The following is a 27479-nucleotide window of genomic DNA, read 5'->3' as shown; positions in this document are numbered from 1 at the left end:
TCATGCTTTTTATCACTTCCTGGCCTATGCATTCTCTCACACCAACATTATGCCTATTTATCTTATTGACTCTTTCTTATCCTTTAGTCCACTTTTGATGATTTCCATCTAAGAAATGTTTTCTGACACCCAGATATCTGTTATGTCTTCCTCCCATGTGCTTTCACAGGACCCAGTGCTGACACTCTATTGCCATTTATATCACTGCATTGTACTCTTCTGCTTTCTCCTAGGAATCTCCCAGTGGATCATAAGCAGGACGTGGGTCTCTTTTTAGTCAAAAGTGAAGGCCCAGCAACTATTCCTGGGCATAATATACTCCTGGGGCTCAAAAATATGTGTTGGTTAATGAATGAATGAAGGAAGGGAGGAAGGACTGAAATATATCTATGCTGAATTTGCTTTGTGTGTAGACAGAGTCACAATTTTTTTTTTGAGCACAACTTTTAATAATGAAGTGTTTCCAAAAAACCAGTGAACAGAGAAAAAACAATGCACACAACCTACATTCATAAAATAATAAAACCTGATTGAGAGTAGGGAGAATATCAAGGCAAAACATTTGCTCAGGCACTGAGAATCTTAGTTGCAGTTCTTTCTCATTTTTTTGTTCAAAAAACATTCAGCCAGGAGTAAAAACAAATTCTGATCCCTCCACAAGGTCTAGCTAGAATTCTTCTTAGGGTATGAAACAGATAAAGACAGGAAATAATTCCTTAGTGTCCAATAGTATTTTTTTTTTTACGTTTTATTTAATTTGTTCATTTTCCTTTATATTTTAATTATTCATTTAGTATTTATGATGCACCAGATATTGTGCTACATGGCAGAAACTACTGTAGTTAGCGGACAAGTATTTTATGGGCCATGCTATTAACAAATATATCAAAAAAATACCAAACCCGTTGCTGTCGAGTCGATTCCAACTCAGAGCGACCTTATAGGACAGAGTAGAGCTTCCCCAGAGGGTTTCCAAGGAGGAGCTGAAGGGTTCAAACTGCCAACCTTTTGGTTAGCAAGCAGAGCTCTTTACTAGTATGCCACCAGGGCTCAATTTCTACCTAGTATTCAAATGATCTTTTATTTGATTTGTCTATGGTGTGAGGTATGAGTCCTGTTTCATTTCAAATGTTCTTTTATTTGTGCCATCACTCTCTCTGATATATTATCAACCTAAGATGGATGACATGAGCAATGCAAAATGGTTCTGAGGCACAAAAGGAAATTTAGAAATGTGGCTCAATCTTCATTATCTACCACTCAGTCTAAATGCCCATTGTTTTTAGAACCCTAAAGTAGTTGATATCATAATGTTGCTGGCAAAAAACAACCATAAATTGTGGCATATAAAAATTAGCACTGAAATCAGTAAATATTAGATTTTTAGTTACAGATAATGAAATAATACATATAGTATTCCCGACACAGTCCCTGGCTCAATAAATGGAAAATATTATAATTATCTGACCTTTCTATCACCATTGCTTGACAATGTATCATAACTCTTTAGATCAAGGTCTGTGAAATCAATCAGATTCTGGTTCCTGGCTCATAAATATAGCTGTTTTCTCTCAGTTCCATACTGGTAAAATGGGATAACAGAAGTGCCGATCTGTTGGCACTTGTTATAAAAACTATTGCTCAATAATAACAAATTTTGCTTTATTTTCATTTTTTAACAAAGGGAAATCTTATGCATCCATTTACATGGATTACACTAGCATAACTAAGGCTGAATTTGGTAGAATTTTGAAGTATGCAAAGAATGTTCCTGGCTTAGGTTTTTTTCTCTTTTTTTGCACCTATTTATAATCTGCTAAATGCAAAATCTGTGAATTATACTGATCTTTTTTTTTTTTCTTTATCCCGTAAGTATTTCTTTCTGAGATCGTTGTAAATGTTCTTTTGACCCTTTCCTCAGTAGACTCATTCTTAGGATCTAGATATGTTTGTCACCTGAAATAGATTCCCTGCTGCACAATTTCACAAGGGCATTTTTCATCTGGGCATTTCTGAAGGTATATATTAAAGGATTTAACATTGGAGTTATGATGGTGTAGAATACAGCAACTGCTTTGTCAACAAATAAAGTAGCTGCGGGTCTCATGTACACAAACATGCAGGGCACAAAGAATAAGACAACCACCGTGATGTGGGAAACACAAATTGAGAGAGCTTTACGCCTCCCCTCTAAGCTGTGGGTCCTTAAGGAGCACAGGATGACCACATAGGAGACCAGCAAGAGGAGAAAGTTTAACAGGCAGATGAACCCACTGTTGGCAGCAACAAAGAGCCCTAGAGTGTGGGTATCAGTACAGGCAAGACTGAGCAAAGGGTTCAGATCACACATAAAGTGGTCTATGATGTTAGAGCCACAGAAGGGTAATCTAAAGATGAAGAGGATCTGTATGATTGCATGGAGAAAGCCTCCCACCCAGGAGACTCCAATTAGCAGACCACACACTCTCTGGTTCATGATAGTTGTGTAGTGTAAAGGCTTGCAGATGGCCACATAACGGTCATAAGCCATCACCGTAAGAAGGATGACCTCAGCACCTCCGAAGAAATGTTCCCCAAAGACTTGAGTCATACATCCATTGAATGGGATAGTCTTCCTTTTATGGAGTGAATCCACAATCAGTTTAGGGGTACTGACAGAAGAATAGCAAGCGTCTATAAAGGAGAGATAGGCCAGGAAGAAGTACATGGGGGATCCCAGCAATGGGCTGGCAGTGATGGTGACCACAATGAGCATATTTCCTACCACAGTGATGGTATAGATGACAAAAAACACAGCAAATGTAACTTTCTGCATCTTTGGATTTTCTGTAAGCCCCAATAGAACAAACTCTGTCACATTGTTCTTATTCTCCATGTATTTCATGTGACCGTTAATTACATTACCTGCAAAGAAAACCATTTTTATTAATGCAACTTCAAGTTTATTAAGCATTTTCACCCTAATAAACAATTAATGTCTTGGTTCTATTGATTTGTAAATTCTTAAGTTTTTTGATAGGTAAATAAAGGTTCTAAGGCATTTTTTCTTCCATTTTTTAAAATATATATGTAACAAAACCTGCCATTTCAACATTCTTCACATGTATAATTCAGTGACATTAACTTATGTTCATTATGTTGTTCAACTATCGCCCTTATCCATTTCCCAATTTTTCCATTGCCCTTAACAAAAGCTTAGTGTCCCTAAGCATTTAATTCTCTTTTCTTCCTCTCTCCCACCTGTCCCTGCTAACCAATAATAAACTTTGTCTTTATACACTTATGTACTCTAGATATTTCATGTAAGTTAGATCAATATCTGTCCTTTTCGACTGACTTATTTTTCTCAGCATAGTGTTTTCAAGGTTTATCCTTGTTATAGCATGTGTCAAAACTTGGATTCTCTTCATGTCTGACTACTAGCCCACTGTTTGCATATACCATATTTCGTTTGTGCATTCATCTTTTCACGGGCATTTAGGCTGTTCCCTCTGCCTTTGGCATAGTGTGAATAGAGCTGTAATGTACTTGAGTGTACAAGTACCTGTTTGAATTCTTGATTTTTATTCTTTTGGGCATATACTTGGGAGTTATGAGTTCTTGAAGATTACTCAAACTATCCCCCATGTGAAGATATTGCTAGGAAGTTAAACACGAAGGACTTTTGTAAATAGGGCAGATCATCTGTGTATACTTCGAAGTTGTGGACAGTAGGCATAGTGGTAGGTAAGCCATGGACGTAAAGTGAGGAAAATTTTCTCTTATTCTTTAGGATATAGAGCACCATGAAGGTTTTTGAGAATACTTGTGTAAGGATGCAGAGCAATTTGAGGAAGGAAGAATACTGGCATACTACTCCAGTAAAGTTTTTTGCTCGTCTTGAATGAGGTTCATTAAGGTAGTGGAAGCCAGAGACAGAAACACTAGTTAGCAGACTATTTGTATTAATTGACCTAAGGAGTACAGGACATTGGTCATGGGAATAAAAAGAAAGGATACAAAAGCTATTGTAAAAGACCTCATAATGCTTATTGTCTAAATGCAATTTACTTTATATCTAATAATATATTCATCTTAATGATGTGTTGGTATGTTAACAGTATGGTAGCAAGAACTTTGCACATGTGATTCCATTTAATCCGTATAAGAGCCTGTGAAGTTGGAATTATTTCACCCATTTTTCAGATGAGGAGAATAATAAAGATAATAGTAACAAAAACTTACAGAGCCTTTGTTATGTTCTAAGAGTTTAGCAGACCTGTGCTATTCCATCCTCATTACACACCTGCGAAATTGTTACCAATATCATTTTTATACCTATTTTACACATTAGGAAATAGAAGATTCAAGAAGTTCAGAATTCTTCCCCAAATTAAGTGGCTAATAAAGGGCAGAGGAAAGTTTATGAAAAACAATTACTTTGGCAGAATATACAGGCAGAGAAAGACATAAATCTATAGCATCTTGGAATTCCCAAATATTAAGAAAATTGTTTTTTTTTTTTCCACTGAAGGGCTTCATCTTGGTCTTTCCCTCAGCCCCTGTGACCCTATAGGACAGGGTAGAACTTCCCCAGAGGGTTTCCTAGGCTGTAATTTTTATGGGAACAGATTGCCAGGTCTTTTGTCCCACAGAGTGCCTGGGGGGTTCCAACTGCTGACCTTTCAGTTTGCAGCGAAGTGCTTAACCATTGCACCACCAGGCTCCTTCAGCCCCTGTCCCCCTTTCTAATTCCCCTGCAAAGCATGGCCCCAAAACCTTCTGCAAAAATGCTGAAAATGACTGTCACAGAGACTAAGTGTATTGGACACAGAAACAGATCTAGAATCTTTCATTTGCAACTATTTTTATCTGGGATGCGTTTCTTGACACCTTACACCCTTGTTTTCTTATCTCTAAAGAGAATGATAATGTCCACCTCTCTGGTTGTTACAGAATTGATTGAGAGAATACACATGAACACATCCAGCCCAGTGCTGGGGAAACACGTAGCACTTTATTTGTTCCATTTTTGTGACTGTGTGTGCACCTAGGAAATAAGAATTATTGACACTTATTTTATTTTATTTTTTTTAGAGCAGTAATACAAAGAAATATTTAACCATGCAACAAGTACAAGAAGAATCACCTCCAATTTACCAGGGAGACTCATAATATCCATAGAAATTTGATCCGAGGAAGGGTTCCCCATGTTTGTGCTTGTATTGAACAGCTGTTGATTTCTGTCATTCAATATTCATATTTCTGACTTTTGCATGTAATGTGTATGTAAACCATTTTTCCATCCTGGTGATTAGTCTTGGTTATTAAAGGAAGTTGTCTCCTGGCAGAAGCATGGTCCTGATGTGAGGGACCTAAGTTATAGTCCTACAAAATGTTTAATCTTATGAACTTCAGCTTTACTCTTCAAATGAGATTAATAATAATTACCCATATGTTTTGAATATTTGGAATAAGAAGAAAATATTCTGTTAGTATATTTTGAAAGTGTTGAAAAACAGTAATCTATCTATTTGAATAGTACACTCGACAGCACTGGCTTGGGTTTTAATCTTAAACAAGAGAAAATACTGTTCAGAGACTTACCTTAGTGGTCTTTAGAGATGAATTTACTGGCGTTTGGAGTGTTCAGTAACAATTCCATCTTCAAACTGACCTCTTCTTGAATCAATAACTTTCAACATGACAGCTATGACACACCTGGCAAGAGAATCTTCAGAAAATTCAAAATCAAAGCAAAAGTTTATAAAGTGTTGTTTGAGTCTAAATATTTCCTTTTAGACTAAAAACTCAAAATCTTTTCTCAGAAAATCTGGGATTTGAATTTAGACTGGATTCACCTGAAACACTGACAAGAACTGATCCTCTTTACACGTCTCTGGTCTGGCAGTGCAAGAGGCAGAAAGTGTGGAGGAGCCACATTTAAATGAATCGCTCCATCCATGGTGAATCTTGCTCTGGAAGTATGAACAACAACCAAAAACACTTTCACAGTGAACTACATAGATATATAAAAATTTCCCTAATGGTTGAGGGAACTTGTCTTGCTCTCTGAGGAATAAATTATCTTCTTTGAGTGACATGTTAGGTATTCTGGAAAGACATGCTTAAGAGCATCTGTTGTTGAATAGGGTCTTGTATTCCCTGCACTTGGAACCTAACCATATGAGAGCTCCCTTTCTCTGCCTAAACTTGGAGCAATAACACAGTTGTCAAGGAAGCTGAGTGCCAGGTGCATAGCAGGTGGCATGATTCCTGTGTGTAGACTGTGATATAGTTTCTCTGCTGACTCATTTCACAGAGAGGGCTTCTATGTTTTTTTTCCACATCAAACCTTTCCTGGAAATCCATTATTGTTTGCTTGAGAGGTATACCATTAGAGCGTAAAATGAATGGTTGATATGTTAAAGTGCTTGCCTCCAAAAGATGTTTTTTACATTTCTTTGGAAGTAGCCAGAAGCACCAGAAGGTGTCAGATTACTGTATCTTCTGGGTTTCATGGGCTGGTCAGAAAGCTATGCCACTTTCTCGTTGCCTACTCATTGATTCCGACTTAGTGACTGCATAGGAGAGAGTGGAACTTCCCCATAGTATTCTCAAGGCTATAAAAGTTTATGGAAGTTGACTGCTTCATTTTTCTCCTGCTGATCAGCTGGTCAGTTCCAAATGCTGACCTTTGGCAACTTAGCTACCAGGGCTCCTTGATCAGAATGCTAGGCAGCATTAAATATGAAGAGAGATCTCTAAAGCACAAAAAGAGAGTTGTAGTTGCTCCACGCCTTTGTCACTTGGTATTTTTAGTTGTTTTTCCTTTGGTCATTCTAAGGGATACATGTTGTTGTTGCTGGTGCTATAGAGTGGATTCCAAACCATAGCAACCCCATGTGACAGAGTAGAACTTCCCCGTAGGATTTTCTAGGTTGTAATCTTTACAAGGAGTCCTGGTGGCTCAGTGGTTAAAGTGCTAAGCTGCTAGGTGCTAGAGGTGAGTGGTTTGAATCTGCCAGTAATTCCGTGGAAGAAAGATGTGGCAGTCTGCTTCAGTAAAGATTGCAGACTTGGAAACCCCATGGGGCAGTTCTACTGTGCTCTATATGGTTGCTATGAGTCAGAATTGAGTGTGCGGCATTTAGCTTGGTGTTTAATCTTTGCAAAAGGGCCCTGGTGGTGCAGTTGCTAAGCACTCTGCTACTAACCAAAAGTCAGAGATTTGAACCCACCAACCACTCTGCAGGAGAACATGTCCTATAGGGTTTTTACGAGTCAGAATCTACTGGAAGGCATCAGGTTAAAAAAAAAAAATTTACAGGTGATGATTGCTGGGTCTTTCTCCCACAAAATGGCTGGGTGGGTTCAAACGTCGAACCTTTTCTTTAGTAACCCAGCACATAAGGATTGCACCATAAAGGCTCCTTAAGGAGGGGCGGAGGTATATAGTGGTAAATTATTTTGCTTTAATTTCCATTTCCCTGATGACTAATGGTATCATGCATTTTTTTCATGTTCTTATCAGTGATAGGGTAATATACACATGCCTTCAAGGAAGACCAGTTAAAGGACTATTATTCAAATTTACGCGCCAACCACAAGTGCCAAAGATAAGGATCATGCATTTTTTTTTTTTTTATCAACTTTTGCAGTCTGAAATTGATCAAACCTGCAATTAAGATGCATTGGTAATTACTGGTGACTGGAATGTGGAAGTTGGAAATAAAAAAGCAGGTTCTGTAGTTGGAAAATATGGCCTTGGTGATAGAAACAATGCCAGAGAAGGCATTATTGAATTTTGCAAGACCAATGACTTATTCGTTCTAAATACCTTTTTTTAACAACGTAAATGCCAACTATATACATGGACCGCTCTGGATGGAAAACACAGGAATAAATCAACCACATCTGTGGAAAAAGACAATGGCAAAGTTTAATATCAACAGTGAGAACAAGGGCGGGGGACAACTGTGGAACAGAGCATCAATGCAAGTTTAAGTTGAAGCTGAAGAAAATTAAAACAAGTCCACGGGAACCAAAATAGAACTTGAGTATATTGCACCTGAATTTGGAGACCATCTGAAGAATAGATCTGACACATTGAACACTAATGACCGAAGACCAGACAAGTTGTGTGATGACATCAAGGATATCATACGTGAAGAAATCAAAAGGTCATGAAAAAGAACGAAAAGACCAAAATGGATGTCAAAAGAGCCTCTGAAACTTTCTCTTGAACATGTAGTAGCTAAAGCAAATGGAATAAATGAGGAATTAAAAGAGGTGAACAGAAAATTTCAAAGGGTGGCTCAAGAAGACAAAGTATTATGCAAAGACCTGGAGTTAGAAAATCAAAAGGGAAGAACAGGATCAGTGTTTCTCAAGCTGAAAGAATTGAAGGAAAAATTCAAGCCTCCAGTTGAAAAACTGAAGGATTCCATTGGGCAAAATACTTAACAACAGAAGAAGCTTTGAAAGAATATGGAAGCAATACAGACAGCCACTTTCCAAAAATAAACCATTTCAGGAGATTGAATATGATCAAGAACCGATGGTATTGAATGGAGAATTCCAAGAAGCACTGAAGTTAGTGGTGAGAAACAAGACTCCAGGAAATGATGGAGTTCCAATTGAGATGTTTCAACAAACAGATGCAACACCGATGGTGCTCACTTATCTATGCTAAGAAGATTTGAAAACACCTACTTGGTTAACTGACTAGAAGAAATTCATATTTACGCCATTTCCAATGAAAGGTGATTCAAAGGAATTCAGGAAATTATAGAACAACATCATTAGTATCACATGCAAGTAAAATTTTGATAAGGCTCTTTCAAAAGCAGCTGCAGCAGTACATCCACAAGGAGCTGCCAAAAATTCAAGCTGGATTCAGAAGAGGGCAAAGCATTTGACTGCGTGGATCATAACAAATCATGGATAACATTGCAAGGAATGGGAATTCTGGAACACTTAATTGTGTTCATGAGGAACCTGTGCATAGACCAAGAGGCAGCTGTTCAAACAAAACAAGGGTATACTGCATGGTTTAAAATCAGGGAAGGTACGTGTCTGGTTTGGGTCCCTTCACCATACTTATTCAGTCTGTATGCTGAGCAAATAACCCAAGAAGCTGGAGTATAGGAAGAAAAATCCAGGATCAGGAATGGAAGAAGACTGATTAATGAGCAGCAATATGCAGATGACACAACATCGCTTGCTGACAATGAAGTGAACTTGAAGCACTTACAGATGATCAAAGACTATACAGCCTTCAGTATGAATTTCATCTCAATATAAAGAAAACAAAAATCCTCATGACTGGACCATTAAGCAACATCATGATGAACAAGGAAAATGTTGAACTTGTCAAGGATTTCATTTTACTTGGTTCTACAATCAATGCCCATGGAAGCAGCAGTCAAGAAATCAAAGGACATATTGCATTGGGCAAATCTGGTGCAAAAGATATTTTTAAAGTTTTGAAAAGCAAATATGTCACTTTGAGGACTAAGTAGTGCCTGCTCAAGCCATGATACTTTTAATAGCCTCGTTTGCATGTAAAAGCTGGACATTGAAAAAGAAAGACCAATGAAGAATTGATGGTTTTGAATTATGGTTTTGATGAAGAATATTGAATATAGCATGGACTGCCAGAAGAATGAATAATTCTGTCTTGGAAGAAGTACAGTCAGAGTGCTCTTTGGAAGCCAGAATGGCAAGACTTCATCTCACATACTTTGTCCATGTTCTCAGGAGGGACAAGTCCTTGGAGAAGGGCATCATGCTTGGTAAGGTAAAAGGTCACTGAAAAACAGGAAGGCCCTCAAAAGGTGGATTGACACTAAGGAGACAGCAATGGGCTGAAACATAATGATTGTGAGGATCACATAGGATGGGGCAGTTTTTTTTTCTGTTGCACACAGTGTCACTGTGAATCAGAATTGACTTGATGGCACTTAACAACAACATGTTTTGTGAAGTTTCTGTTAAGTCCTTCTCATATTTTAAAAATAGGTGTTTTGAGGGTGAAGCCAACATGGGCTATAGACAGAAGCACCACACTGTCTCTCCGCAGCAAAGACCTGAAAAACTGAATAAAACGGAGATAAGCATCAGTCCTGCAACCTTAAGTGTCAAATGAAGAGAAAAAGAACTAAACCAAGCACTGAATGGAATAAGAAACTGACAGACAACAGAGAGGAAGTAGAGATATGAGCAGAGGTCTCCTATCAGCTAACACAGCATGGATTGTACATCTTGGATTGCTATCAGAGATTGGTGGGCAGGGAGTACAGGAAAGCAGCTTCATGGAACTCCCAGCAAGGGACAGAGGACCCAGTAACCAACGATACACGCTTTCCTATGCCCCCCTCTTCTTCTCCTGCTCGGCCTCCGCTTCTAATGTGATAGCACTGTGCAGTTTGGGAGCCACTTCCCTGTATGTACAGCCACAGGGGCATTTCTTTGTTTGTTTGTTTTAATCTTTTTCCGTTTCTCAGTTTCTCGTCTCTATTTACCTTTTTTCCTGTCTCCAGAGTACCTGGGCTGTGTGCCACCTATGCTCCTTTCAGCCAGGCTGCACTTTGCAGCTTGGGAGCCACTGACCCAGTCTGTGCAGCCATGCCAGTGGAATCCCTGGGGACTTTCTTTCTTTTTTTTTTTTTTTAATATTTATTTATTTTCTCTTTTTCTTTTCATTTTTCTTCATTTTTCAGTTTCTAGTCTCTCCACTCCAACAGTAAACTCCCTCGGTGCTTTTTTTTTTCCTCCTGTTTCTCTTTCCTTTCTCTCTCTCCTTTTCCCATACCTATCTCAGCTCCACAAATCACAACCTCTCCCTTCCCTCCTGCCTACCTGCATGATGCGCTGAACTTCACACCCCTAAGCAGCACAGGCACAGTCTACTAGAACCTGTCATGCACTGACCCCCAGCCCAGCCATCCAAAAAACCTATCCCACTCCCCCCCCCTTTCAGCTGAACTGGCCCAGCTGCACCATAGCTGAATGACTGGCCCTGCCCTTTGAGCAAGGAAGTGAAAAAAATTGTCCCCACAGATGAACAACAAATAACACACAGCCTGCCTGCTCAGATGTAACCAAATAAAACAAAAAAGCAGGAAAAAACAAAAAAACTAAAATCAATAAATGAAGAAAATGACTACTGAATGTCCTGAAGACAGCAGACCATATCAAAACACATTTAAAAAAAGGACATGTTGATTCCAGTAGGCATCCAAAATAAAACATCAGATGACTTTACACTAGAAGAAAAGGCAGTAGAACTACCTGATAAAAAAGGGAACTCAAATCTCTAATATTTAGAGATATCCAGGATTTGAAGCAAAAAGCAGACAAAAATGAGAATAGACAAACTCATGGAAAACACGGGAAAAAATGGAAGACTTCAGGAAAATAACACAAGAATAAAATAAATGTCAAATAAACTCACAATTAGAAATCATACAAAAACAACAATTAGAAATCCAAAAGATAAATAACAAGATTTCAGAAATGGACAGTGTCATAGAAGGTCTGAGGAGCAGGTGTGAAACAATGGAAAACAGAATCAGCAATACTGAAGATAAATCATGGAATAAAACTTTGAGGAAAAAAGTCAGAAAAAAGAATGAAGTAAAATGAAGAAACCCTGAGAATGATGTGGGATACAATCAAATGCAAAAATCTGTGAGTGATCAGATTTCCAGGACAGGGAGAGAAAATGGAAAACACAGGGAGGATCATCGAAGAACTGCTGACAGAAAACTTCTCTAATATCATGAAAGATGAAAAGTTAACAATCCAAGAACCTCAACAAACCCCATATAGGATAGACAATAAAAGAAAATCACCAAGGCATATCATCACCATACTTGCTAAAACCAAAGACATAGAAAGAATCCTGAGACCAGCTCAAGAAAAATGAAAGGTCAGATAGAGGGGAAATAATAAGACAAAGCACTGATTACTCGGCAGAAATCATGCAGGCAAGAAGGCAATGGGATGACATATATAAAACTCTGAAAGAAAATATTGCCAACCAAGAATAATATATCCTGCAAAACTTTCATTCAAATACGATGGTAAAATTAGGACATTTCCAGATAAACAGAAATTATGGGAGTATGTAAAAACCAAACCAAACCAAATCAAACTTACAAGAATTATTGAAGGGAGTACTTCAGTTTGATTATAAACAACGTCAGACCATAGCCTGAATCTAGGACACAAGATGACACCAGCCAGATACCAACCTAGGAAATAAACTCTCAAAGACTATACAAAACTAAAAGATTTACAGAAGGGAACGGGAGAGTTTAATCTGTAAATGACAACAATGTCAGAACAATAAAAGAGGAACTAAATGGTGTAGGTGTAGAGCTTTCAGATGGAGAGGAAGGCAAGGCGATATCAAGTAATAAAAGACAGGTTCAAACTTAGAAAGATAAGGGTAAAATTCAAGGTAATCACAAAGAAAGTTAACAAACCTATTCAACAAAATAAAGAAGGAAAACATAAAGCCTCAGTAAAAACAAAATCTACAAAAACAAAAGAAATGAGAAAAAAAATTCACAAACAAAAGAAATTCGGAACAGGAGAGTAAGCGGAACAAAGAAAATGTCTGCACCTCCCAAAAAATCACTACAAAATACAGCAATAAACTCACACCTATCAATGATTACACTGAACTTAAATGGTCTAAATGCACCCAAAAAGAGGCAGAGACTGACAGAATGGATAAAAACACAGTATCCATCAATATGCTGTCTACAAGAGATTCACCTTAAAAACAAAGGCTTAAATTTATTAAAAATCAAAGAATAGCAAAAAATATATCAAGCAAACAGCTATGAGAAAAGAGCAGGAGTGGCAATACTAATCTCAGATAAAATAGACTTCAAAACAAAATCCACCATAAAAGACAAAAAAGACACTCTATAATGATTAAAGGGATGATTCATTATGAAGACTTAACCACAGTAAATATCTATGCACTCAGTGACGAGGCTCCAAAATACATAGAGCAAACTCTAATAGCACTGAAAAGAGAAATTGACAGTTCCACAGTAACACTAGGAGACTTCAACACACCACTCTCAGTAAAGGACAGAACACCTAGAAAGAAACTCAACAAAGACACAAAAGATCTAAAGGCCACAATCAGCCCACTTGATCTGATAGACATATATAGAAAACTCCACCCAAAAGCTGCAAACTACACATTCTTTCCAACGCACATGGAACGTTCTCCAGAATAGAACATGTCTTAGGCCACAGAGCAACCCTCAACAGAATCCAAAGCATTGATATAATATAAAGTATCTTCTCTGACCACACCACTAGTAGAAATTAACAAAAGGAAGAAGGAAAAAAAAAAATCCTTTACGTGGAAACTGAATAACACCCTGCTTAAAAACCACTGAGTAATAGAAGAAATCAAAGACGGAATAAAAATATTCCTATAATCAAATGAGAATGAAAACACATCATACCAAAACTTTGGCACAGAGCAAGGGCAGTGCTCAGAGGTCAATTTACAGCAATAGATGCACAGGTCAAAAAAGGAAGCAGGGACAAAATCAAAACATTAGCTACACAACTTGAACAAAGAGAAGGAGAATGGCTAAAGAGGCCCACAGCCACTAGAAGAAAGGAAACAATAAAGATTAGAGCAGAAAAAATGAACTAGAGAAGAGAAAAAAATAAATAAATAAAAAGAATCAACAAATCCAAAAGTTGTCTCTTTGAAAGGATCAACAAAATCAACAAACCACTGACCAAAATGACAAAAGAAAAACAGGAGAGAATGCAAATAACCCAAAAAAGAAATGAAATGGGGGTCATTACAACAGATCCAACTGAAATAAAAAGGATCATAACTGAGTATTATGAAAAACTATACTATAACAAATTTGAAAACCCAGACAAATTTGTAGAAACACACCATGTACCCAAACTAACATTAAGTGATGCTGAAAATCTGAGAAGAGAATGTAAATGTAATTAAAAAAACTCCCAACAAAAAGAAGCCCTGGCCCAGATGGCTTCACTGGAGAATTCTACCAAAAATTCAAGAGAAGATCTTACAACAGTATACTCAAACTATTTCAGAATATAGAAAAAGGAGCGATACTTTCAAATTCATCCTACAAAGCCAGCATAACCCTGATGAAAAACCGGGCAAAGACACCACAAAAAAAGAAAATTACAGACCAATACCTCTCATGAATATGGATGCAAAAATTCTCAACAAAATTCTAGCCAATAGAATTCAGCATCATATCAAAAAAAATAATACACCATGACCAAGTAGGATTCATACCAGATATGCCAGGATGGTTCAACATTAGAAAACCAATCAACATAATCCACCACATAAATAAAAGGAAAGAAAAGAATCATATGATCATCTCAACTGACACAGAAACAGCCTTTGGCAAAGTCCAGTACCCATTCTCGATAAACACTCAATAAAATAGGTATAGAAGGGAAATTCCTCAACATAATAAAGGCATCTATATAAAACCAAACTGTCAACATTATTTGTAACGGAGAGAAGCTGAAAATATTCACCTTGAGAACAGGAACAAGACAAGTATACTCTTTATCATCACTTGTATTTAACATTGTACTGAAAGTCCTAGCTAGAGCAATAAGCTAAAACAAAGAAATAAAGGGCATTCAAGTTGGTAAGAAGTAAAATTGTCCCTATTTGCGGATGATATGATACTGTACATAGAAAACACAAAAGACTACAAGAGGAAACGACTGGAACTAATAGAAAGATTCAGCAGAGGAGCAGGATACAAGTTAAATATAAAAAATCAGTTGAATACCTATACACCAATAAAGAGAATGACAAAAAGGAAATCAGGAAAACAATACCATTTATACTAGTCCCTAAAAAAAATAAAACACTTAGGAAAAAATCTAACTAGGAATGTAAAAGACCTTTTGGTTTCTTGCAGTAGTATTTTGTAGTTTTCTTTATATAGGTATTTTACAGTCAAGAGCGTTTGACTGCATTTGACTGCAAAAGACCTATACAAAGAAAACTACAAAACGCTACTGCAAGAAACCAAAATAGACCTACCTAAATTTTTTTTTTTTAAATGGAAAAACATACCATGCTCATGGATTGGAAGACTCAACATTGTGAAAATGAGAATTCTACCCACAGCAATCCACAAATACAATGCAATCCTGATCCAAAAAACAACAACATTCTTTAAGGAGTTGGGAAAACTAATCATTAACTTTATATGGAAAGGGAAGAGGCCCTGGATGAGTAAAGCACTATTGAATAAGAAAAATAAAGTAGGAAGACTCACACTACCTGACCTCAGAACCTACTATACTGCTACGATAGTCAAAACAGGCCTGGTAGATGTACAAGGATGGACACATTGACCTACGGAAGAGAATTGAGAGCCCAGATGTAAATCCATTCACCTATAGTCACCTGACTTTCAACAAAGGCCCAAAGTCTATCACATGGGGAAATTAGTCTTTTTTTTTTTTTAATTGTACTTTAGATGAAGGTTTTACAGAACAAACTAGTTTCTCATTGAACAGTTATTACACATATTGTTTTATGACATTGGTTAACAAACCCACCACATGTCAACACTCTCCCTTCTCAATCTTGGGTTCCCTTTCACCAACTTTCCTGTTCCCTCCTGCCTTCTAGTCCTTGCCCCTAGGCTTGTGTGCCCCTTTAGACTTGTTTCGTTTTACAGGCCTGTCTAATCTTTGGCTGAAGGGTGAAATTTGGGAGTGACTTCATTACTAACCTAAAAGGGTCTCTGGGGGCCATACTCTTGGGGTTTCTCCAGTCTCTGTCAGACCAGTAAGTCTGGTCTTTTTTTGTGAGTTAGGATTTTGTTCTATATTTTCCTCCAGCTCTTTCTGGGACCCTCTATTGTGATTCTGTCAGAGCAGTTGGTGGTGGCAGCCGGGCACCATCTAGGTGAACTGGACTCAGATTGATGGAGGCCGTGGTAGATGTGGTCTATTAGTCCTTTGGACTAGTCTTTTCCTTGTATCTTTAGTTTTCTTCCTTCTCCCTTGCTCCCAAAGGAATGAGACCAGAGGAGTATTTTAGATGGCTGCTCACAGGCTTTTAAGATGCCAGAAGCTACTCATAAAAGTAGAATGTAGAACATTTTCTTTATAAACTGTGTTATGCCAATTGAGCTTTATGTTCTCTGAGACCATGGTCCCATGCCCCTCTAACTGGGTCCCTCAAGGAGCTTGGATATACCTGTGGAGCTTCCATGTACAAGTTCCTTGGACAAGTCAAGCTGGCTTCCCCAGTCTTGTATACTGTCTTACCCTTAAGACAGTCTTTTTAACAAATGGTACTGGCAAAACTGGATGTCCACCTGCAAGAAAATGAAACAGGACCCACAGGTCACACCATACACAAAAACTAATTCAAAATGAATCAAAGACCTAAATATAAAACCAAAAATTATAGAGATCATAGAAGAAAAAAAATGGGTCAATGCTAGAGGCCCTAGTACATGGCATTAATAGGATACAAACCATAACTTACAACACACAAAGTGCAGAAGATAAGCTAGATAACTGGGATCTTCTAAAAATTAAATACTTATGCTTTTCAAAAGATTTCACTAGAAGAGTGCAAAGAGAACCTACAGACTGGGAAAAAAAATTTGTCTATTACAAATCCGACAAAGGGCTAATCTCTAAATCTATAGGAAAATCCAACACCTTTACAGAAAAAAGATAAATAATCCAAATAAGAAATGGGTAAAGGAAATAAACAGACAATTCATGAAAGAAGACATGCAAGCGACTAACAGACACATGAGGAAATGCTTGTGATCACCAGCCATTAGAGAAATGTAAACCGAAACCACAATAAGGTACCATCTCACCCTGGCATTACTGACTGGAATCAAAATAACAGAAAATAGCAAATGTTGGAGAGGTTGCCGTGAGATTGGAACTCTTATACATTGTTGGTGGGAATGCAAAATGGTACAGCCACTTTGGAAAATGATATGGCGCTTCCTTAAAAACCTAGAAACACCATATGATCCAGCAATCCCGCTCTGGAGAAATAAGAGCCATTACACGAATAGATATATGCACACCCATGTTCATTGCCGTATTGATCACGATAGCAAAAAGACGGAAACAACTAAGACGGTCACCAACAGACGAGTGGATAAACAAACTATGGTACATACACACAATGGAGTACTACGCAATGGTAAAGAACACTGATGAATCTGGAAGGCATTATGCTGAGTGAAATAAGTCAGTCACAAAAGGAAAAATATTGTATGAGACCACTACTATAAAAACACATGAAAAATTTATACACAGAAAGAAACAATCTTTGATGGTTATGAGGTAAGGGGGGGAGGGGGATGGAAAAACACTAAGTAGACAATAGATAAGTGGTAGCTGTGGTGAAGGGTAAGACAGTGCACAATACTGGGAAGCCAGCAAAACTTGTCCAAGGCAAAGTCATGGAAACTCCTTAGACACGTCCATAGACGGAATTACTGGGCTGCGGGCTATGGGGGCCGTGGTCTTGGGGAACATCTAGCTCAATTAGCATAATGTAGTTTATAAAGAAAACGTGCTACTTTCTACTTTGGTCAGCAGTGTTTGGGGTCTTAAAAGCCTGTCACCGGCCATCTAAGATACTCCACTGGTCTCACCCCTTCCAGAACAGAGGAGAATGAAGAAAACTAAAGACACAAGGGGAAGATTAGTTCAAAGAAGTGACAGACCACAACTACCAGAGCCTCTGCTAGTCTGAATCCAGTACAAACAGATGGTACCTGGCTACCACCACTGCCTGCTCTGACATTCAACTGATAGGGGAGCAGTGGGAGCATTCAAGTTTTCTGTTTCTTCTTCAGTCAGATTTTGTAATAAAAATATATTTTTTCTAAATTTTCACATTTATTTGTTTAAATTTGTTCCTATTTTATTATCTTGTTAATACCTTGAGTACCTGTAATAATGTATGTATGCTCTTTCATTCTTCATACGGGTGATTTCTCCTCCTTCCTGTTTCCCTCATCTAGCAAAGGGTTTATCAATTTTATTTATCTTTTCAAAGAACTAGCTTGTTGTTTCACTGATTTTTCTATTGTTTTTTCATTGATTTTTGTTCTTATCTTTATTATGTTCTGTCTTCTACTTACTTTCTGCTTATTTTGCTCTTCTTTTCCTGGCTTCTTAAGTGAAAATCTTTGAACACATGTACTAGACATTGCTTCTTTTCCTGTATATAGATGGAAACCCTGGTGGTGTAGTGGTTTAGTGCTACGGCTGTTAACCAAAGGGTCGGCAGTTCCAATCTGCCAGGCGATCCTTGGAAACTCGATGGGGCAGTTCTACTCTTTATATATGTACATATATAAAATATTTAAATTTTTCTCTAAGAACTGCTTTTATTGCTTCCCAAGGGTTAGGTATGTTGTGCTTTCATTTTCATTCAATTCAGTATAGTTTTTTTTTGTCTTAGGCATTTTTAAATTAAACTTAATACAACATAAAATTCAACATTATAACCCTTTTAAATTGTACAATTAATTTTCATCTCCCACAGAAGAAACCCTATACCAGTTATGTAGTCACTCCCCAGTCACCTCTTCTCCCAGACCCTGGTAACCACTATTCTTTTTATTTGTAGAGAATTGCCTATTCTGGACATTTCATTCAAATGGCATCACAGAACTTTTGTGCTAGCCCTCATTCACTTAACATAATGTTTTCAATGTTCATCCATGTTGTAACATGTATCAGTACTTTGTAATTTTTATTGTAAATTGGTGGACATTCAGGTTGTTTCTATCTTTTGGCTCTTGTGAGTATACTCCAATGAACATTTGTGTGCAAGTTATTCTTTGAACTTATGCTTTCAAATCTTTTGACTATATACCCAGGAGTGAAATTGGTGGGTAAAACGGAAAATCTATGTTTAAGGTTTTTTTTTGTTTATTTTGTTCTATTGTACTTTAAACGAAGGTTTGCAGAACAAACTAGCTTCTCATTAAACAGTTAGAACACATATTGTTTTGTGACATTGGCTATCAAACCTACGACATGTCAACACTCTCCGTTCTTGACCGTGGATTCCCTATTATCAGCTTTCCGATCCCCTCCTGCCTTCTAGTAGTTGTCCCTGGGCTGGTGTGCCCCTTTTGTCTCATTTTGCTTTATGGGCCTGTCTAATCTTTGGCTGAAGAGTGAAACTCAGTAGTGACTTCATTACTGAGCTAAAAGGATGTCCGGGGCAACACTCTTGAGGTTTCTTGAGTCTCTGTCAGGCCAATAAGTCTGGTCTTATTTTGTGAGCTGGAATTTTTTTTTTCCTTTTTTTAATTGTACTTTAGATGAAGGTTTACAGAACAAATTAGTTTCTCATCAGTTAGTACACACATTATCTTATGATATTGGTTAACAATCCCACCAGCTGTCAACACTCTCCCTTCTCAACCCTGGGTACCCTATTACCGGCTTTCCGGTAAACTCCTGCCTTCTAGTCCTTGCCCCTGGGCTGGTGTGCCTGTTTAATCTTCTTTTGTTTTTATGGGCCTATCTAATATTTGGCAGAAGGGTGAACCTCAGGATCACTTCATTGCTGAGCTATAAGGATGTCCAGGGGCCATACCCTCGGGGCTTCTCCAGTCTCTGTCAGGCTAGTAAGTCTGGTGTTTCTTTTTGAGTTAGAATTTTTTCTACATTTTTCTCCAGCTCTGTCAGGGACCCTCTTGTGATCCCTATATGAGCAGTTGGTGGTGGTAGCCGGGTACTAACTAGCTGTGCTGGACTCAGCCTGATGGAAGCTGTGGTAGTTATGGTCCATTAGTCCTTTGGACTAATTTTTCCCTTGCGTCTTTAGTTTTCTTCATTTTCTCTTGCTCCTGGCAGGGTGAGACCAGAGGAGTATCTTAGATGGCTGCTTGCAAGCGTTTAAGACCCCAGACGCTACTCACCAAAGTAGAATGTAGAACATTTTCTTTATAAACTGTGTAATGCCAATTGAGATAGATGTTCCCTGAGACCAGTGCCCACAGCCCTCAGCCCAGTAATTCCTTCTCTCAGGGAGTTTGGATGTGTTGGTGGAGCTTCCATGACCTTGCCTTATATGAGTTGTGCTGGTTTCCCCAGTATTGTGCACTGTCTTAACCTTTACCAAGTTATCACTTACTTCTTGTCTATTTCATGTTTATCCATCCCCACCTTTCCCTTCCATTTTAGTGAACAAAGATTGTTTCTTTTTGTGTGTAAACTTTTTCATGAGTTTTTATAGTAGTGGTCTCATACATTTGTCCTTTTGTGACTGACTTATTTCATTCAGTATAATGCCCTCCAGACTTATTTCATTCAGTACAATGCCCTCATGTTGTGAGATGCTTTGAAGATTCTTCATTGTTTATCATTGTGTAGCACTCCATTGTATGTATGGACCTTAGTTTTTTTTTATCCTATTCATCTATCAATGGGCATGTATGTTGTTTCCAACTTTTAGCTATTGTGAACAATGCTGCAATGAACATGGGTGTGCATACGTCTATTCGTGTGATGGCTCTTATTTCTCTAGGATATGTTTTATGTTCCCAGAAGTGGGATTGCTGAATCACAGGGTATCTCTATTTCTAGCTTTCTGAGGAAGCACCATACCCTTTTCCAAAATGGTTGTACCATTTTGCATTCCCACCAGCAGTGCCTAAGAGTAACAATCTCTTGGAAGCCTCTCCAACATTTGTTATTTCGATTCACGCCAGTAATGTGAGGGGGGAGATGGTATCTCATTGCGGTTTTGATTTACAGGTTGTCTAATGATTGCGAGCATTTCTTCAAGTGTCTATTAACAGCTTGAATATCTATTTTGTTGAAGCATCTGTTCATTTCCTTTGCCCATTTTTTAATTGGATTATTTGTCTTTTTGTTGGAGAGGTGTTGAATTTTCCTGTAGATTTTAGAGATTAGACCTTTGTCGGACTAGTAATAGCCAAAGTTTTTTTTTTTTTTTTTCCACAGTCTGTATGTTCTCTTTTTACTGTTTTGGTGAAGTCTTTTGGTGAAAATGCGTTTAATTTTTAGAAGATCCCAGTTAACTAGCTTATCTTCCAGAGTTTGTGTGTTATTATTTATGGTTAGTATCCTGTCAATGCCATGTATTAGGGCCTCTAGCATTGGTCTGTTCTAGCATTTTTTTCTATGATCTTTAAATTTTTTGGTTTTATCTTTAGGTCTCGGATTCATTTTAAGTTAGTTTTTGTGTATGGTGTGAAGTATGGGTCCTGTTTGATTTTTTGCAGATGGACATCCAGTTTTGCTAGCCCCTGTTGTTAAAGAGACTGTCTTTTCCCCACCTAATGGACTTTGGGTCCTCTTCAAAGATCAGGTGACTATAGGTGGATGGGTTTACATCTGGGCTCTCAATTCTGTTCCATTGCTCAATATATCTGTTACTGTACTAATATCAGGTTGTTTTCACTACTGTAGCTGTATAGTAGGTTCTGAGGTCAGGTAGTGGGTGTCCTCCTACTTCATGTTTCTTCAGTACCCAAAAAACTTCTTCAGTAGTTCTTTACTTATCTAGGACCTCTTCCCTTTACACATAAAGTTAATGATTATTTTTTCCAACTCTTTAAAGAATGTTGTTGGTATTTTGATGGAGATTGCATTGCATTTGTAGATTGCTTTGGGTAGAATCCTCATTTTCACAATGTTGCGTGTACCTATCTAAGAGCATGGTATACTTGTCCATTTATGTAGATCTCTTTTGGTTTCTTGCAGTAGTGTTTTGTAGTTTTTTTGGTATAGGTCTTTTAGTTCCCTGGTTAGATTTATTCCTATGTATTTTATTTTTTTAGGGACTGTTATAAATGGCATTGGTTTTATGATTTCCTTTTTGTCATTTTCTTTATTGCTCTATAGGAATCCAACTGATTTTTGTATGCTTATCTTGTATCCTGCTCCTCTGCTGAATCTTTCTATTAATTACAGTAGTTTTCTCATGGAAACCTTTGGGTTTTCTATGTATGGTATCATACCATCTGCAAATAGGGATAGTTTTACTTCTTTGTTACCAATTTGGATGCCCTTTATTTGTTTTCCTTGCCTTATTGCTCTAATTATGACGTCCAGCACAATTTTAAATTGGAGTGTGGAGATACAAGGCCGGTCATCTTGTTCAGCTCTCTCCATAAGGACAGACTTAGCCTGTATGGTTTATGTATCGTTGCCTTTGATGGTAGGGTATGTTGGAAGTGCCCTTTATTATGTTGGGGAATACCCCTTCTATGCCTTTAGGAGATGTTTATCATGTGGTGTATATGTTGATTTTGTCAATCTTTTATGCATCGATGAGATGATCATGATTCTTTTCTTTTCTTTTGTTTAAATGCAAATTCGGTTGGTTGATTTTCTAATGTTGGATCATCCTTGCATACCTGGTATGAATCCCACTTGTTGTGATGTATTCGTTTTTGATATGATGCTGAATTCTATCGGCTAGAATTTGGTTAGAATTTTTGCATTTTTTTGTTTTTTATATGCATAGAAGGACACTGGTCTGTAATATTTGTATTTGAGCTTGCTTCTTTTTGGTGTCAGGTACGCTGGCTCATAGAAGAATTGGAAGTTATTCCTTCATTGCTATGTCTAAAATAGTTTGAGTAATACTGGTGTAAGCCCTTCTCTGAAATATTTGTAGAATTCTTCAGTGACGCTATCTGGACCAAGCTTTTTTTGATGGGATTTCTTTTTTAATTACCTTATTACCTTCTTCTTGTTCAGGTTGCTGATTCCGTTTCAACACGTTTCGTTAGTGGTAGTAGTAAAGTGTGTCTTCTAGAATTCAATTGTCGCTATAGTTGTTCAAGTGTTCAATGTTTCTGTAAGTATCAGTTGTATGATCAGTTGGTCATGCAGTCCCTTTGCTATTTCCTCAATTAGCCATATTCATCTCTCTTTTTCTTTTGTCAGTTTGGCCAGTGGTTTGTGATTTGTTGATCTTTTCATAAAGAACAACTTTTGGTTTTGTTGATTCTATCTATTGTTTTTCCATTCTCTATTTCATTATTTCTGCTCTGATCCTTATTATTTCCTTCGTGGCTGTGGGTGTCTTTGCTCTTCTCTTCTATTTGTTTGAGTTGTGTAGTTAACATTTTGATTTTGCCCTGTTTTCTTTTTGATGTGTGCATCTATTGCTATAATTGACCTCTGAGCACTGACTTTACTGTGTCCCGAAGGTTTTGGTATGATGTGTTTCATTTTCCTGTTTAGTATTTTTTTTTATCCTCTGTGATTATTATTTCTATGGTTTAATTCAGCTGGATTCTACAGGTATCACTGTTAACATGCTCATTTCATTTTTTTTTTCCTTGCCCTTCCAGTAAATTCTGCTTGATGGTGTTGTGATCAGAGGATACTTTGTATTATCTCAGTGTTTTCGATTTTGTTGAGGGTTGCTTCGTGGCCTAAGATTTGGTCTGTTCTGGAGAACATTCCATGTGGTTTGGAAAAGAAAGAGTACTTTGCAGCTGTTGAGTGCAGTGCTCAAGGTAGGTCTATCAGTTCATTTTGACGGATTGTGCCTTTTAGACCTTCTGTATCTTTGGTGATTTTCTTTCTAGAAGTTCTGTCCTTTACTAAGCGTGGTGTGTTGAAGTCTCCTACTCTTTTTGTGGAATTGTCAATTTCTCTTTTCAGTTTTGTTAGAGTTTGTTTTGTGTATTTTGGAACCTTGTAGTTGAGTTGTTTATGTCTTCGTGATGAGTCATCCCTTTAATCATTATATAATTCCCTTCTTTGTCTTTAAGGTGGATTTTGTTTTAAAGTTTATTTTATCTGAGATGAGTATTGCCACCTCAGCTCTTTTTTAGCTGCTTTCTTGGTATATTTTTTTCCATCCTTTGATTTTTAATAAATTTACATCTTTGTTTCTAATGTGCGTATCTTGTAGACAGTATATCGATGGGTCCTATTTTTAAAATCCATTTTGTCACTTTCTGTCTCTTTATGAGTGCATTTAGGCCATTTATATTAATTGTAGCTATTGATAGGTTTGAGTTTATTGCTGCCATTTTGTGGCGATTTTTCTTTCTTCTTTTTTTTATTTTATTTTTTTGCGATGCTGTTATTTTCTGTGTTCCTCTCAGTCTCCTGTGCTGAATCTCTTTTGTTTGTGGATTCTTTTTCATTTCTTTTGCTTTTGTAGATTCTGTGTTTACGGAGGTTCTGTTTTTCTTTATTTTGATGAGTAGGTTTGTTAACTTTCTTTGTGGTTACTTTGAATTTTACCCTTATCTTCCTCAATTTGAACCACTGTTTTATTACTTGGTATTTCCTTGCCTTCCTCTCCATCTGAAAGTTCTAGACCTACATTGTTTATTCCCTCTTTTATTGTTCTGACATTGTTGTCATTTACAGATTAACCTCTTTGGTTCCCTGTTGTAAATCTTTCAGTTTTGATTAATCCTTAGAGTTTATTTCATAGGTTTGTGTCTTGCTAGTGTGGTCTTGCATCCTAGATTCAGGCTGTCACCTGATATTGTTTGTTGTCAGACCTAAAGAGTCCCTTTAATAGTTCTAAGTTTGGTTTAGTTTTTCCCTATCCCCATCATTTCTGTTTCTCTGGAAATGTCCTAATTTCACCATCATATCTGAATAAAAGTTTTGTAGGATATATTACTCTTGGTTGGGAGTATATTTCTTTCAGAGTTTTATATATGTCATCCCATTGTCTTCTTGCCTGCATGGTTTTTGCCAAGTAATCTGTGCTTAGTCTTATTGTTTCTTCTCTGTATGTGACTTTTTGTTTTTCTTGAGCTGCTCTCAAGAGTCTTTCTTTGTCTTTGATTTTAGCCATTGTGATGATGATATGACTTGGTCATTTTCTTTTGGGGTCTATCCTATACGGTGTTTGTTGAGCTTCTTGGATGGTCAGCTTTTCATCTTTCCTGATATTCGGGAAGATTTCTGTCAGCAGTTCTTCAATGATCCTCTCTGTGTTTTCTGTTTTCTCCCCCTGTCCTGGAACTCTGATCACTCATAAATTTTCAATTTGATTGTATCCCACATTTGTTTTCACAGTTTCTTCATTCTTTTTTTCTGATTTTTCCTCCAACAAATCAGTATCCAATTATTTGAACTCCAACTCACTGATCCTGTCCTCCATTGTTTCAAGTGCTCTAGCTTCCTATGACCTTGTGTGTCTTCTGAAATGACTTTTTTTCTGCATTGTTGTTTTCTGAAATTTTGTTGTTTATTCTTTTGGATTTTCTAATTGCTATTTTGTTTAATATCTGTTGTAAATTTATTTGACATTTTGTTCCTGCGTTATTTTCCTGAATTCTTCTATTGTGTTGTCTGTCTTTTCCATGATTTTGTCTTCATTTCCCGTGATTTTGTCTATTTTTTCCTCATTTTGTCTGATTTTACCTTCATCTCTTGGATAGCTGTGAGTATTAGAGATTAAGCTTTCTTCGTGTTATGAGGTCCTCGTCTCTCTGCTCACTTCTCTCTTTTATGTCTCAAAAGAGATTGGCTTAAGACACTATCTCATCTTGTAGAGCTCATCAATGTAACTGCCACTAATCCATCTTATTACATCATAGTGATAGGATTTACAACACGTAGGGAACTCACATCAGAAGATAAAATGGTAGACAATTATACAATCATATAAGGGAATCATGACCTAGCCATATTGACAAATATTTTTAGGGAATTCAGTTCAATCCATGACAGGGTGGTTCTACTCAGTCTTATAGGGTTGCTATGAGTCAGAATTGACTCAACAGCAACTTTTTTTTAAAAATGATGCTGAACATCTTTTGATGCACTCGTTGTCCATTTGAATATCTTCTTCAAAGAAATGTCTGTTCATGTCCTTGAACAATTTTAAATTGGATGACTGGTCTTTTTGATGTTGAATTGTAAGAGTTCTTTATGTATTCTGGGTATAAGACTCTTATAAGCTACGTAATTTACAAATATTTTCTGCCATTCTGTGGGTTGTCTTTTCATTTTCTGGATGGTATCTTTTGATGAACAAAAGTTTTAAATTTTGATGAAGTCCAATTATTCTTTTTTTTTTTTTTTAAGTTCTGTGGTTTGGTTGCCATACTTAGGATATCCTTGTATAATTGAAGATCTCAAAGATTTACTTCTGTGCTTCCTCCTAAAAGTTTGATACTATTAGCTCTTACAGTTATGCGTTTGGTTCATTTAAGTTTTGCATATGGTGTCAGGTAGGGATCAAATTAATGCTGAAATAAAATCTAATCATATGCTATTTATGGGTAATATATAAATACATAATCTCCAGAAAGCTCAAAGATGAAAGAATAAAAATATATGCCAGCCAGATATACAAAAAGACAGCTATTGTAGCAATATTAATTTCAGAACTAAATAGTATATAAGTAAAAATTATTGACATATATATGTATATTTATATATATAATAATTCTCACTTTGTACCTAATGACATAACCTCAAAATATAAAAAGCAAAAGGAAAAGTAGAGGATCTGTAGGAGTTCCTGATGTCTTCTTTGACCTACAAATGGAGAATCCTGGCATTTTGAGCAGTTTAAGCTGTTGTAGTTTCAAGTGACTACACAGCATCTGAATAGGGGTGGAGTGTCTGAAAAAACAAAAACAAATAGTGTTTGTAACACTCTAACAACAACAACAACAAAAAGCTAAACACCTAAGAAAGCCCCTGAAGTTTGGTACTCCTTCATGCTCTCCAATCCCCAGATATTGTTAAAACTATTTCCTCCTCAGGATTCAGTTTTCTAGGGTGTATTTTTCTCTTTAATGATGAAAATCAGAGTGGCAAAGTTACTGGATACTTTTCTTACAGGATCCATATGGCTATTCCTAGGACTAGAATCAACAGCATTCCTAAGGTTATAAGTCATTCTCTCCCCATTTTTTTTTTTTTTTCCTTTCCAACCAACTATTGGAATTCACATTTGGGGATTCATCTCTGCATTATAAGACAAAGAGATTGAATGTGGCTAAATCTTCAAATAAGAGGGCTGGAAAACCAGACCTGGCATCTCTGCAGACAAAATAAAATTCTAAAATGATATACCAGTCTTGTTACAACAGAGACCTCACTGCCACCACCATTAGACAGATATCCACTGCTTGCACCCTCTGCAGTACTTTGTTACAATGCACTGGATGTTACGCTGCTGCTTCTGAAACTGGATTTATCTTCTCCCAACCTCTCTAGAACGGATCCCATGGCACTTTCTTTTTTATATCACCTTTCTATTTAAAGTCTAGTGCTTGCATGTTCACGTGTCTGACTGATGGAGCCTAGGTTCCATGACTACATGCTCTTTGGCAAGAACAGTGTAATGGATTGAAGGAACCATGGACCTTGTGCTGACTTTGAGGCTGACTAACCATATGATCTTGAGTCAGACATTACATTTAATGGAGTTATTGTTTGTAAGTTCCTTTCCATAT

At 37.1% G+C, this 27479-nt stretch overlaps 1 protein-coding gene across 1 annotated transcript; it reads right to left on the bottom strand.

Moving 5' to 3' along the window:
- Positions 1 to 1939: 1939 nt before the first annotated feature.
- On the bottom strand, positions 1940 to 3461 carry LOC100653850 (olfactory receptor 4C46-like). Its single transcript, XM_064289435.1, has one exon. The coding sequence runs from the start codon at positions 2951 to 2953 to the stop codon at positions 1940 to 1942; it is 1014 nt and encodes a 337-aa protein (XP_064145505.1). The 5' UTR covers positions 2954 to 3461.
- Positions 3462 to 27479: the final 24018 nt, after the last annotated feature.

This window comes from Loxodonta africana, chromosome 7 (assembly GCF_030014295.1).
Source record: "Loxodonta africana isolate mLoxAfr1 chromosome 7, mLoxAfr1.hap2, whole genome shotgun sequence".
Classification (NCBI taxonomy): domain Eukaryota; kingdom Metazoa; phylum Chordata; class Mammalia; order Proboscidea; family Elephantidae; genus Loxodonta; species Loxodonta africana.
This window is presented reverse-complemented; position numbering and strand designations above follow the sequence as displayed.

Coding starts and splice junctions, on each gene's coding strand:
- LOC100653850 (XM_064289435.1), bottom strand. CDS start 2,953: ATGCTTAATAAACTTGAAGTTGCATTAATAAAAATGGTTTTCTTTGCA.